We start from the raw sequence: 14,240 nt of genomic DNA on the forward strand, positions 1-14,240 counted from the left end.
AGACTGAATCACAGCTTCACTCTTCCCTCTGCCCAATCCCACTCCCTTCCTCTCTTTCCTCTTCCCACAGGCGTTGATCCCAAAGGCTCTCTCTAATAAATTTCCTGAATGCTAATCTTGCTCCTAAGAATCTGCTTCCCAGAGTATCCAAGCTTTGGCACAAGCAAATTGGATCCCTGAAGTAAGAAGTGAGGATACCAGGGACCCCTGGGGGAGAACAGGGAGGGAACAGAAGGACAGGAAGGACAGCTTCTAGGATGCACAGAAGAGTGTTTTTTGAAAGTCTGGATGCCGGTTGTATGTTCAAACGGAATAAATCCACTTAACCATAGATCTATGAAATGTGTACTACTTCCCGTGTATACTATACTTAAATATGAAGTGAAAAGAGTAAGACAAACTAGAGAACGCCCTGGAAAAAACGTTTCAAGAACATTTAGTCCGACCTCCTTTTGTACCAGTTAAATAACCATTTATTGTGCATTTAAACATTACCCACAGAAGCCTACAGAAGCCTAGCCTGAGATTACAAGCCAGTTGGGGGTCAACCAGAACCATGCCTGGACTCCTCGATGGCAGGCCTGGACGGTCTTCACCGGACCATGCCTGGTAGGAGGCAACAGGCATCAGCTCTGAGGCCAAGGAAGGGCCTGCGGCAGCCAGCTCACTGACTAGTCAGCTATGCTTGCAAAAACACAGCTCTCAAGGAAGCCAAAGTGCTAGCAGCACCCCAAAGGTGCCTTTATGTGCCTTCACCTTTGAATCTTTAAGAAACACACTTGCTTCTGAAATCAGAAGACGTTAAGAATCTTTCCAATGTAGACAAAACAGCATGCTTTAATCCTTTGTGGTGTTCTCTCCGGGAAGAATAATCTGTTTTGGCATCGCTGGCTATTTTTATTATTTATCTACCCTCTCATCCTCACCTTTCTAAAAGCAATTTTTAGTTTAGCTAAAATGTCATTTGTCTTCCCCTGTTAGACAAGGAATAAGAAATGAAACACAAAGAGGACAAAATATCTCCTGAATTGGGAAGGTAAATCCCTTTACTTTCCTAGGTGGCCTATTCCTGACCCTAAACTTGCTTGAGTCACTCCCACTTTAAAAATCAATCATCCTAGGGGCGCCTGGGTGGCTCAGTTGGCTAAGCAACTGCCTTCAGCTCAGGTCATGATCCTGGAGTCCCCAATCGAGTCCCGCATCAGGCTCCCAGCTCCACGGGGAGTCTGCTTCCCCCTCTGACCTTCTCCTCGCTCATGCTCTCTCTCACTGTCTCTCTCTCTCTCAAATAAATAAATAAAATGTTTAAAAAAAATTTTAAAAAAATCAATCATCCTATAATTCTAGAATTCTGGAGAACTGGATTCCTTAAAATGATGATGATGAAGACAGCACCAAAGGAAAGCATGAAAAACTACTGGAACAAAATTTGTCACTTTATTTCCAAAATAGTGTAGTTCCTCTTTGAGACAGAAGTTGTGCTGATCTCTAGGAAACTTAAAGGGTGACCCACTGCCTAATTCTCATGAATCCCTGATACCACAAAGAGGGAAAAAAGCGTATGAGGAGTTCTACCTACTGAAGTTCCAATGCATTATTTAGATTGGCTCTAAAAGAAGAGTTGAATACATTTTAATCTTTCAGGGTTGTTTTTTTTTATTATTTTTTCTTGGTTTTTCATAGAAAAAGAGACGTTAAGAGCATACAGACCCACAACAAAGCTCTAACAAAAATTTTTACACCTGAGCCTAAACTTCCTAAACTTCCTAAGTTTGCCTAGACTTCCTAAACTTCTTTGGAGGAAGACATCACAGAATATATATGAATTATTCAGATTCTTTTTAAGAGGGTTTGCCTCCCAAATAAATCTAAATATATCCATCTCCCTTCAAGGGCTGAAAAAGAATGTAATAATAATGTGCATTCTATTCTTCATCTTGAAAATTCAACAAAAAGTTGCCTAGGAATTTCCCACACACTGTTTTTTAGTTCATTCATTGACTTATTCATCCATTCAACAAGTTTTTTTTTTTAAGATTTTATTTATTTATTTGACAGAAAGAGATCACAAGTAGGCAGAGAGGCAGACAGATAGAGAGAGAGGTGGAAGCAGGCTCCCTGCAGAGCACAGAGCCCGATGTGAGGCTTGATCCCAGGACACTGGGACCATGACCTGAGCTGAAAGCAGAGGCTTTAACCCACTGAGCCACCCAGGTGCCCCAACAACAAGTATTTTTTGAAGGCCCATTCTGCCTTGAAGCAAAAACCTGATTAAGTCCTCTTCTGTATGTATGGTCATAAAAAGATCTCAAAACATTCTTTTTGACCACTAAACAGAACTCCAGAACATTCTCCGCACCCTGTATCAAGAAGTAATTTTACTTCCTGACTTTACGAAGTACCAGTCATTCACAGAAGAACTTCTGTGGCTTCTGAATGATTTTTAAAGGGCACCATGTTTACGTTCCCACTAAAATACCTTTGGCCCTTCCAAAATTCAGAAGCAGCAAAAATCAGACCAAATCTGTCTCTGGGGAAGAATGACAGTACTTTGTTAAAGGGCTGAGATAGGTATTATCAGGGCGCTGCCTGTAACTGGAGCAACGGTTTTAAGAGGAGCCCCTGTCACATCTTCCCAAGTTCTCCCAGGCCTCTGTCTGCAGGGAACATTCTCTCCTTCACAAAACTGTGACCAAAAACCACAATAACAATAACAGCAAGAGAAGCCTCTCCCTGTTTTCCCATTCCCAAGAAGACAGCTTTTGGGGGGTGACCTCTAAAGAGCATTCCCAACAGGAGCGTGAGAGTACTCTGGGCATGCTGAATGTCTGGAACAGACTGACAGATTAGAGGGAAACCAGCACTAGCTGTGTTAGTAAGTGCTTTCCACTGCACTGAAAATCTTAAAAGCAGTCTACCTCAGTTGGCCCAGCATACATCATGGGAGATGGGAAGATGGCCACCACTGTCGTTTCAGGATTCAGGATTCCTTCCTCCAGCACTGCGGCATGCTGCTTCATACGCCACATCAAAGGAACGTCATCATCCTTTGTCCAGCCACCAAGAGGGTGAAGGAGAAGGACAGGGCGCCGATAGCCTCTCTCTAGAAGTTGCTTATGGGTATCCTGCATTAACAGAGCATGTCCATTGTGCACTGGGTTGCGTAATTGAAAGGCAAACACAGCATCTGAAAAGAGAATTTCCAGAGTCAGGAAGAGTCCATTTCTCATGGCTTATCTTCCAAAGGACAAGCAATTCTTCCTGAAGTTTGATGCCTAGGATTAAGCAAACATATGAGCCCCCGATCAGGTAAAAAAAAAAAAAAAAAAAAAAAACAAACAAACAAACAAACAAACAAACATGTCCTGCTTTGACCTTTTTACTCCAAGGCCAACTTGACCTATCTCCTTCCACCAGGTTTTTACTTTACAAATCAAATGCCTGAGGATGTGTTAAGAGGACGGTCATGGATTTGCAACAAGCGCTTTCTGCCTTCCTGGCAAGCAAGAATAACCACCACACTTTCTGGTCCCAACTTCCTGGTTTAAGTGCTTACAGTGGGTGCAATTTCCTGGCCTGTGCCTTAATTGCACACCAGGTCAATCCCTCCATTGACCTAAGACGCTGCTTTACTAAAGGAAGGCAGAAAGGTAGAGAAATTTACAGTTTAAAAAACTTACTTACTATCCAAATATGCTCATTTACACAGATTACTCTGACTGGAACTCGACTTTTTTTGTGATGCCAGGTCTAGATTATGGGTTACAGTTTAGCAACAACACTATGCCCTATAAGAGTCACTGCTATTACCCAAACAATGAAAACTGCTAGATGAATTAAGCTGGTTGACTCTGTATCTTCTGCTTACAACCCTGACTCTACTCCTGCAAGGGGCTGCCATCAAGAGACATTCTCAGTAAGCATGGTTCTTTGGGGTCATAGAGAAATTTCACAGAACAGAATGATAGCCCAGTTAGAAGAGCTCTGTATTTTATTGCCCTGCCAACATCTGGTATAGCATCACGCCATGATGATCCCAGCCCGACTCAGGGAGAAGAATATCCTCCCCTCTCCTAACAATTTTAAACCAAAGAGTACAAACATCTTCCCCCTTAAGTTCTCAATTCTGACCCTCTTCTATCATGATGACAGAAGGCCACAGGAGGAAATCCGTGGTACCTTACTTGACCAGGGGCTTGGGTGTTTGTTGAGGGGTTGGGGGAGAGCCACATCTGTGGGAGGCTACGGTAAGGCTTGAGACGAGAACCAAACCAGGCCCTGACTTGTGCCTCCTTTAAAGGCTGAACAGCCGAACAAAAGGCTTAGGTCGATAAAGTCGAGTAGCACTGAGAAAGGGTCTGTGCTATGTGTTGTGCGCTCGCCTACGTGACATCCCACACGTTCACTAGTCAGAGACGATTTGGCCGCGGTCAGAAATTCTTGGCTGGTCCTTGTTGTCCTTGCACGGGCTATAGACTACACCACTGTAAGACTGTGCTGTGCTTACACAAACTATGTCTTGAGTGGCCTTGAAGTCAGTACATCGGGCGCTAGAAGGTCTGCTATTGATGTCTAGGAAATAGATAATGGGAAAGCTTGAAGGATTTTCTGTGCATGTTGCAAGCTCTTTAGTAATCAGCTAAAAATAGATACTTTCTTATGATTGTTTCTGTTAGCTATATAATGCCTTGCTGCCTTGAATAAACTTGGCACTATTGGACATCCTCCTTGGTGCTCCTCCTGCCCCCATCTCTTTGTCTCTTAATTTCTTTTCAGCATCCTCTTACCCTCTCGACCTTGGTCGATTTGTCGCGCCGGCCGCGACACACATCCTGTGATATTCCAAGATTTACAGCATTACTGTTATGCTCTGAAGTTCTCAAGTTACCTTTTATACATGAACAAGGCTAGTTTTCACCTAAGAAATAGCTGATATGAGGTACAAAGAACAAGAAAGTCCTGATACAAATATATGAGCATTTAAAATTATTCTGCTTTAGGGCACCTGGGTGCTCAGTCATTAAGCATCTGTCTTCGGCTCAGGTCATGATCCCGGGGTCCTGGGATCAAGCCCAGCATTGGGCTCCATGCTCAGCAGGAAGCCTGCTTTTCCCTCTCCTACTCCCCCTGCTTGTGTTCCCTTTCTTGCTGTCTCTTTCTCTGTCAAATAAATAAATAAAAACTTAAAAAAATGAAATAAAAAAGTAAAATTATTCTGCTTTAAGGAGATGGGAAGAGGAGTACAAACCTGAAAGTTTTTCTACCCTGAATTCACTTCAAATCTTGTTTTATATATAGATATAAAAAGATCCCCAAACAGGGGGTGCCTGGGTAGCTCAGCTGGTTGGGCATCACACTCTTAATCTCAGCTCAGGTCTTGATCTCAGGGTCATGAGTTCAAGCCCCATGCTGGGCTCCTACTTAAAAAAAAAAAAAAAAAAAATCTCCAAACATCCCTTTTGATCTTTAAGTAAAGCTCCAGAGCTCCCCTATCCCTGGGAACAAGAGGCAATTTTACTTCCTGACTCTACTGTATATACTTCAGTCCCTCACGAAAGAACAAATGAAGAGGGTATAATTCACCATTTAGGAGATTACTGCCCGACCTTACTCACCCACTCTGATTCTGGCCTAAGTCATGTCACTCACTCAGCTCTCTCCTCTCTTCCCTTCACTTAATGCTGCCCATTCTTTATAAACAGCCTGTTCACAGGCACCTCGGTGGCTCAGTTGGCTAAGCGGCTGCCTTCAGCTTAGGTCGTGATCCCAGTGTTCTGGGATCAAGCCCCAAGTCAGGCTCCCTGCTCATCAGGGAGCCTGCTTCTCCCCTTATCCTCCCCCCCACCCCCGTTTTCGCTCTCCCTCTCTCTCTTTCACAAAAATACATGAAATAAACAGCCTGCTCACAACAGACCCACTTACTGAGCATCAGTGCATCCTCCTCCTAGGCCAGTGTGAGTCACTGCACGGACGGATGGTGGGTGGGGGACAGACTCCAGACTCCCACTGGGGAGAGAGGACTCTGGCCCAGCTCAAGCCTGCAAGCCCCAGGGCCCCAGCAGACCGCCTGTTTGGGAGACTCCTTACACACAGTGAGATATAGCAAACACATAAACATAGTGAGGATAAGGGGAACCAGGGTTTTCAACTGCAGGAGATGGAAGGCATAAACACAGACAGGAGAAAGGTTAGAATAGACTATGTGCTACTGGATTAAGACTGAAAGTATCAGTGTGAGCTCAGGGTTTTCAGCCAGAGAGAGGAGACAGGAACAAATATAAACATGTGTGTGCTGGTATCTAAGTGCCTGTGTGCCTACACATAATGCACATTTCTCAGCTCACCCACTGAAAGGTCCTATAAGCAACCACTACCCAATGATGATGAGTAACACAAAAGCACCAATTTTACATTCTAAATACCGCTGGCAAAATGGCTGGTTCTAGCGCTAGGGCAAGGAACCCACAACATAAGCTGGAACATCTTGTGTGTCATAAAGAAAGGAAATGCTTGAAAAATGACGCCCCGGGCGTGGGGCATGTCAAAAGGACAGAGCAACCAGTTTGACCCAATGACTAATCCCAACAAGGATAAGTTAAACACCAACATAAACAATAATAGTAACTAACTGTAACCTTTTGAGTAAAACAGGAATCTGAGTCCATGAAGAATAAAATAAATCAACAAACTAATGGAGAGAAGGGGAAACTCCACCTCTGGGTAGAAGGTCAACTAATAAACATCGGAAGAATAACAATTAGAAAAATCACCATTTGGCCATATTTGTAATGTGCTAAAAAAAAAAAAACCTGTGGGTAAAAGTTTGATAACAACAGGATTTTTATAGTTTCAAAATCTCTCGCCCAAAATACTTTTTAGTTAATAAGCACAAAATAACTTGTTAACTTTATAACGGAAAATCCTGGCAAACACAATCTTAAACAAGAGACAAAAGTAAATTTTTTTAAAGAAGTTAACCTTAAACCAAAAGTTCAAGATGAATCAAAATTGTAAGCCACCAGATACAATGCACTGAGAGCTCACAACTGCTTTCGTAGTATCTCTGACAAAAACGTGTAACCCAAATCGAAACATGAGGAAGCAGCAGATAAATCCACACTAACCGACATTCAACAAAGTAAATGTACTCTTAAAAAATGTCAAGGTCATAAAAGACAAAATAAAGACTAAATGACCCTTCCAAATTGAAGTAGACTATAAAGAGACATGACTGAGTCCTGAACCAGAAAGGAAAGGTAGGGAAGAAAAAAACCTGATTGCTATTGGTTTTGCAATAATGGACCTTATTAGGACAGTGGCATGATTTGAATGGAGCATAAGGGTTAGACGGTGCTACACCAATGTTATTTTCTGGATGTGGATGAGCATGCTATAGATAGGTAAGAGACCGTTATTTTTAGGAAATGCGTGCGGACTTACTAAGGGGTAATGAGGCATCCCGTCATGTCTACAACTTTTAAAGACAGTGAGAACGAGAAAGCCAATAACGTATAATGTTAGTAACTATAGACTCTAGATAAATATACAGGAGTTCTTGTTCCTATTCTGTATCCTAATTTTTCTGTAAATTTAAAATTATTTCAAAATAAAAAGTTAAAAAACAAAGTGAAAATTTTTGACATGAGACATATGAAGCAAATACAATGCAGGATCCTTATTTAGATCCTGATTCAAACAAACTATTTTAAAAAGTGACTACAGGGGTGGCTGCGTGGCTCAGTCAGTTAAACGCCTGCCTTCAACTCATGTCATGATCCCAGGGTCCTGGGTTCAAGCCTCACGTCTGGCTCCCCCCTCATCAGGGAGCCTGCTTCTGAATCCTCTCCTCCCAGCTCCTGTTCTATTTCTGTCTCTCTCTCTCTCTCAAATAAATAAATAAAATATTTTATTTTATTTTATTTTTTTAAAGATTTTATTTATTTATTTGACAGACAGAGATCACAGGTAGACAGAGAGGCAGGCAGAGAGAGAGAGGGAAGCAGGCTCCCCGCTGAGCAGAGAGCCCAATGTGGGACTCGATCCCAGGACCCTGAGATCATGACCTGAGCCGAAGGCAGCGGCTTAACCCACTGAGCCACCCAGGCGCCCCTAAATAAAATATTTTAAATAAACAAGTTAAATTAAAAAGTGATTACTATGAAATTTTCAGAAATTTGAACACTGAGTGGATATTTGATTACATTAAGTGATTATTATTATTATTAAGCTGCAAAAGTGGTATCATGGCTGTCCTTTTTAAGTCCTTGCCTTTAAGAGATAGGTACTGAAACATGAAATAAAGGGGGTATGAGCTCTGCTTCAGAATCACATGCAGGGGTGAGGTAGGAAGGAGGGCAAAGATAAAACAAGATTAGTCAAGAGCTGATTACCTACTGAAGCTGGGCTAGAAGCACACAGGGATTCAGTATACTATGATACCTACTTACAAGTAGTCTAAGTTTGAAATTTTCTGTAATAACAAGATCTAAAAGAGAAGATACATGCAGGGTACCAAAGAAGAATTACTTTAGAACAGGGTTAATTATGGATTCATATTGTAAGTACACCAGTTTCTAGCCATGGACTGTGGCCTTTAAGGACTGAATTTCACTTTGTACATTTTTGAAATAGGGATGATACTAAGGTTATTGTTATGAAGACAAAATAATATAAAGCACCCAGCACAGTGAGATGCATACTGCGGTCCCTTGTACATCTAAATTCCTTAATTCATTCAAGATGAGAGAGGAGAGAAGGGAGAGGAGAGAGGAAAGGGGGGAGAAGGAGGAGGAGAAAAAACACATCTAAATATTCCTGGCAAGAAACTGAAGTCACTGTTCCACCCGTGGCTCAAGATCCACTCGGGTACAAAGTAATACTCAGCTAATGTCTCCAAGACGAGGGCATGTTAGCACTGTGCTCATTAGCTTTTGTCCTCCTTAATCAGGAACAGGCATCTGTCTCTGTAGAGGGCCCCCCTGGGTGTTACAGTTCAGGTATATGATAACTACATGCTTAGACTTCAATCAGGTAAAATCTTATGTTGTAAAATCACCATTTGGCAGTAGTATTTATATGACAGGATGTGCAAAAGGAAACATATAAAATAAATGGTCTCAAATACACATATTTCACAGATCCTAATAATTTATCTATGTAGGCTTTCTTTCCAAAAAGAATTAATCTAGCTTCACACTGGTCACTTAACAGATAAAGTGAAGATGGATGACTTAGTGAAAGTTCACATTAGCAGCATATAAAGGATCTGACTGCCAAAATTTCTTCCAGGCAGAATTATTTCCTTCGTATCAGTCTACTCAGAAACCCAATGATCTGTCTGTCCATTTTTTTCTTGCCAGTATTACCAGGTCTTTCCTAACCTTCTACCCAATCCCTTTTAATTATCAATATACTGCACAAATGGCTTTAACTGTCTGTTAGATCCAGACTGCATTTTCATCCCTCCCATCTGGTTTCTCCACTAGAGAACTGACGTGGATGAAAGATGTAATAAGAGCACCTGATCCACTGGAAGCTGACATTCCCAGGGTGCTGTCCCAGTAACTCAACCCAGTATGCATCACTATTAAATTTTCTTCCATCAATTTTCCATTGAGGATGGAAAAAAAATTATGAGTCACTATGGACCTGGGGCCACTAATACTTATAGCCTCACGTCCTCATCCTCTTTTTCTAAAGAACAGTGATTTCCCCACTGTCACACCACTCTTGGTGTCAAATATTTGCCTTTCTATTTACAATAAGTCCATGGTTTCAACTGTGCTTGAAAATGGGAGATGATCTAAAGGATGACTGGAATTTACTACTGACATTTACGATTTCCATCTCTTTTTAGCCCTCTGTAACCGTGTTCCTGGGGAAAGACCAGGAATTCCATAATCTTGAGTTCTGAAGGGTACACTATGAAGCTGCTGACGCCATCCATAAAAGCCAACCTTTTCCATAAAGAGCCAGAATGAATATTTTAGACTTTGCAGGCCATGGGGGTTTCTGCTACAGCTATGCGAACCCTACAGTAGGGATCCAAAACAGCACTGGTCCTGGGCCCAGGAGCTTACAATCTGGTCAGAGAGGAGAAGCAAGCATTCACTAATTAGAGAAGAAATGTGTGATAAAAGGAACACAGGTCCTTCAACTCCAACAGACCATGACTGTCTCTTTGTTTTCAGAAGATAAGTCTGGTGACAGTGTGAAGGATCAAGCAATAGAAGAACGGGGCTGGATCCACTCACTCAACCAATGTTCTTTTGTGAGTATGAGACCCCTGCCAAAACCAGAAGACACCATCCTGTCCTTTCCACTGCCTCTGACATCAAGCCCCACCCCCACTGTCCTCATAACCTGCTAACAACGACACCAGCCCTTTCTCTACCCTTTAAAGTAAAAACCATGAAACACTGAAGACATTTGGGAGGGGGTGGGGATCACCCACAAATGCACTATCCTAATAGAGCTGGTTTTGGTTGTTTTGCACAATCTCCTAGTTTTCTCCTTATACATATATTTTTACACACTTGTAATCATAGATGTAGGACATTTTATACTCTGCTTGGCCATTTTCGGGTCGATCACCTGTCTCTGACATCTTGTGGTCCCTCTTGGAGCAACAGGTTCATTTGCTGGGTCCTATGAAGTTCCTCATGTTCTCACTCTGGAAACTTACCCATTCCCCTGGATTCAATTACTGATCACCTACAGATGGCTTCTGTTAGCTGCATCTCTAATTCTGACCGTCCACTTCATCAGTTAGAGTGATTTATGACTGAAAGCATTTCAGTATATACTGCCCATTACTATCCCCATTCCTTCGATCCTTCCACCTTCTCTATTACTCAAGCCAAACACAGGTCTAACCCCCAAAACCTAGTCCTTCAGTATTTCATGTTTAAAGAAAGGGATAGTCCAGTAATGCAGGTTCTGTCCCTTTCCCTCCAGTCCAGCAGCCAACACACTAAGGAAACCAGTACTGTCTGATCTCTTTCCTTCCAGAAAATGGGAGGGGAAGAAGAACAGGAAATGGTTCTCCTGAGCATGCGCTGATTTGTGACAGAGGAAGGAAATGGCAACCATGAGTTCTTCCTGTTGGTGGGGAGAGGATGAGCATGGAGTCCCCTGGATTCGTGGAGGACATGGGCTGCCTAAGCCAGCATCACCACCAGCAAACATTACTGACCCAAGATGCCAAGAACCTGGCTGTGACCCTACTCTGCAGCTTTGTAGCCAAGTGCCCAAAGACAGCCTCAGTTCTCACAGGAGGGCTGTCCCCACATATCTCAGAACTGTGCTCCACTGCCCCGCCCACAGAGCCCTGAGAACATCCCAACCACTAACCCAGAATTACAACATCTTCCTGCTTCCCTGCTCTCAACTTCTTCTGTAAAACTGTCCTACACACAGCAGTAATTAATAAGTCTCCTCTTCCAGTCCCACCCAAGCTTTATTATCTGCCACTTTATCTACCCCAAAGCTCTAGTAACAGGCATTTCTGATTTTCCCTCAGTCAATGTGGTAGCTGAACAAGGGTACTGACAACAGCTCTAGAGTTGTTAGGGAAGGTTATGTGTTTAATGTTTGTTTTTGTGGCAGTTTTTTTTTGAAGAGAGCTGGAAGTAAGAAAGAGCTTGATTTCCCCTCCTTCCTCTGGACTGTCCTAAATTACTGGCTTTCTTTTACTTAAACTGCTTATGAGGGGAGGAAAAAATAAGACAGGTCACTTAAATATTTGCCTTTCTACTTACAATACTAATTAGCATTTTTCATGAACTGGAACTCCTTTTTTTTCCCCAAGATTTTATTTATTAGAGAGAGAGAACATACACACATGCAAAGAGGGGGTAGGGCATAGGGAGAGGGAGAGAGGCTCTTAAGCAGACTTCCCACTGAGCATGGAGCCCAACGCAGGGCTCACTGTCACAACCCTGAGATCATGACCTGAGCCAAAATCAAGAGTCAGACACTTAACCAACTGAGCCACCCAAGCATCCCTACAAACTACACTTTAATGAATGGATGGAGACATTAGAAGGATATTTTAGGTAAAGCTGGGAATGATTCATGAGAAGTCTAAGGCAGAAGCAGATAGTCTCTGAAGGCATTAGACTCTTTTTTTTAAGGATTTTTATTTATTTCACAGAGAGAGACACAACGGGAGAGGGAACACAAGCAGGGGGAGTCAGAGAGGGAGAAGCAGACTTCCCACAGAGGCGGGAGCCCGACATGGGGCTCAATCCCAGGACCCTGGGATCATAACCCGAGCCAAAGGCAGACACTACCAACTGAGCCACCCAGGTGCCCCGCATTAGACTTTCTTGACCATAATGGCAGTGAGCTGGAGATACTGTAATCCAAAGTGTAGGGAGCCTCTATTAGTCGGATCAAGGCACATTCAGATGAGGCTCTCAACATAATTCCACAAAGCGAGTATTTGAAGAACGGTGGTCAAGGTTAAGGGAACCCGGAAGGACTGATGAGACCTCTAGAGACTAGCAGCTCTGCATCCTGTTAGCACTCCTGAGGGGCACTGGAAGGAGACAGTGTTTCTAAAGCTGTGAGGAGAGGCGGTGACTGGAAGCTGGTTGTAGGGGATGGAGGCATGGCCAGATCACAGTGCTGAAGCAGGATGCTATGGGGCAGGAGCTCCCCCCAACTTTCTGTATTCTTTGATTACCTGCTAATGTTTCCCACATGGTGGAAGCAGGATACAGCTCCCCTCCATTACCTCCCCTAAACCCTAACACACAGACATAAGACAGAACAGACAGGAAGGGGAAAGAATAAGCAAGGACAGAGCCCAGCTGACAAAAAGCTTTATATTCAACACTTTTTTACTACAATTTGAAAGCATTTCTAAGCTCAAGAATGTAAAACAATTTATTGCTGCGATACCTTGGGTAATAAGACTAACAGTCTAGGGGTGCCTGGGTGGCTCAGTCAGTTAAGTGTCTGCCTTCGGCTCAGGTCATGAACCCAAGGTCTTGGGATCAAGCCCCATGTTGGGCTTCCTGCCCAGCAGGGAGCCTGCTTCTCCCTCTGCCTGCCATTCCCCTTGTTTGTGCTCTGTCAAATAAATAAAATCTTTAAAAAATAAATTTAATTTAATTTAAAAATGTGTTTGTAAGATGAACAAAGCTTTCTCAGATTTCTTTAACACTATGATACCGGTACTAGCCTGAAAGAAGTTATGTCAACTTCACCTTGGTAGTCCAGCAAGAAAGCAATATTCTGTGTGTAATAAATACTAACTGGCTCTTACTTGGCTTAAGTGAAATCCATTCTTCTTTCTAAGACAGTGGTAAACCACCAGTGATTGAAAGACCTGCTCTCTGGAACAGTGTCACCTTGCAATTACTGATGGGGCTATTAAAGACCACTCCATCCTTCCAGCTACAGAACCGGCTCAGGACAGCAAATGCCATCATACCAGTAATGAACACAAGACAACAGCCCACGTCCAATCATCAAAATTCTTCTTCAAAGATGAGAGGAGGAGAAAGTGGAAGAGGTAGGAAAAGAAACCCTGGGTAAAAGAGAAAATAAAGATTCTGTTTTCTCTCCTTGCACTATGTACGAGACACACGCCAAGAGAGGACTTGTTAATGGCCTTCCTAAAAGAGAGAACAAGAACTACAAAGGAAACTCCTGGGTCTGTTGCTTATTTGCCTTAGTCTTAAATGGAAAAGTAAACAAAATAATACCGCACAATCTTTGTTGTCTGATGTAAGGATAACTGGCTCTCAGCTACTTTAAACAAAGTTGCAATCACTCATTATGCAACAAATTCTCTAAATGACTTAAAATGTTTGGCTCCCAAAGAAGAGTGAAAAACAGATGTAATATTAAAGATTCCAATTATGAATAACTCCTTGATAAGACCCCTCACCAGTGCCAACAATTAATTTACGAACATGAATTAGTTATGAATTTAAATTTTGGCAAAAAAATAAAGTAAATGAGGTGGTCTCAGCACATCTTCCATTAAACATGTTCTTGTTCACCAGAAAAAAAAGAAAAAAAGGAAAAAGCCTGTATGTAATAAACTATTAGATAATTCTGGTTGCAAATGAAATAAGATCCAACTAGAAGTGTCTTAAATAGTTCAAACATACATTAAGTATTTGAGTAAGAAATCTGGAACTAGAGGACTCTAGGACTCAGAAACTCAACCCGTTTAAGATTCTCATGGATTCTCACAGACAGGAAATAGTTACCCAAGCTCCAAA

At 42.4% G+C, this 14,240-nt stretch overlaps 1 protein-coding gene across 3 annotated transcripts in view; it reads right to left on the reverse strand.

Annotated features, from left to right (window-relative positions):
• PAPSS1 (3'-phosphoadenosine 5'-phosphosulfate synthase 1) overlaps window positions 1-14,240 on the reverse strand; it is a 105,318-nt gene that overhangs the window by 25,656 nt on the left and 65,422 nt on the right. For all 3 annotated transcript variants that reach the window (XM_047718162.1, XM_047718163.1, XM_047718160.1), the window contains one exon: window positions 2,919-3,187. In XM_047718162.1, coding sequence (XP_047574118.1) covers window positions 2,919-3,187 — 269 coding nt within the window. The remainder of the gene's footprint in view (window positions 1-2,918; window positions 3,188-14,240) is intronic.

Source organism: Lutra lutra, chromosome 2 (assembly GCF_902655055.1).
Source record: "Lutra lutra chromosome 2, mLutLut1.2, whole genome shotgun sequence".
NCBI lineage: Eukaryota > Metazoa > Chordata > Mammalia > Carnivora > Mustelidae > Lutra > Lutra lutra.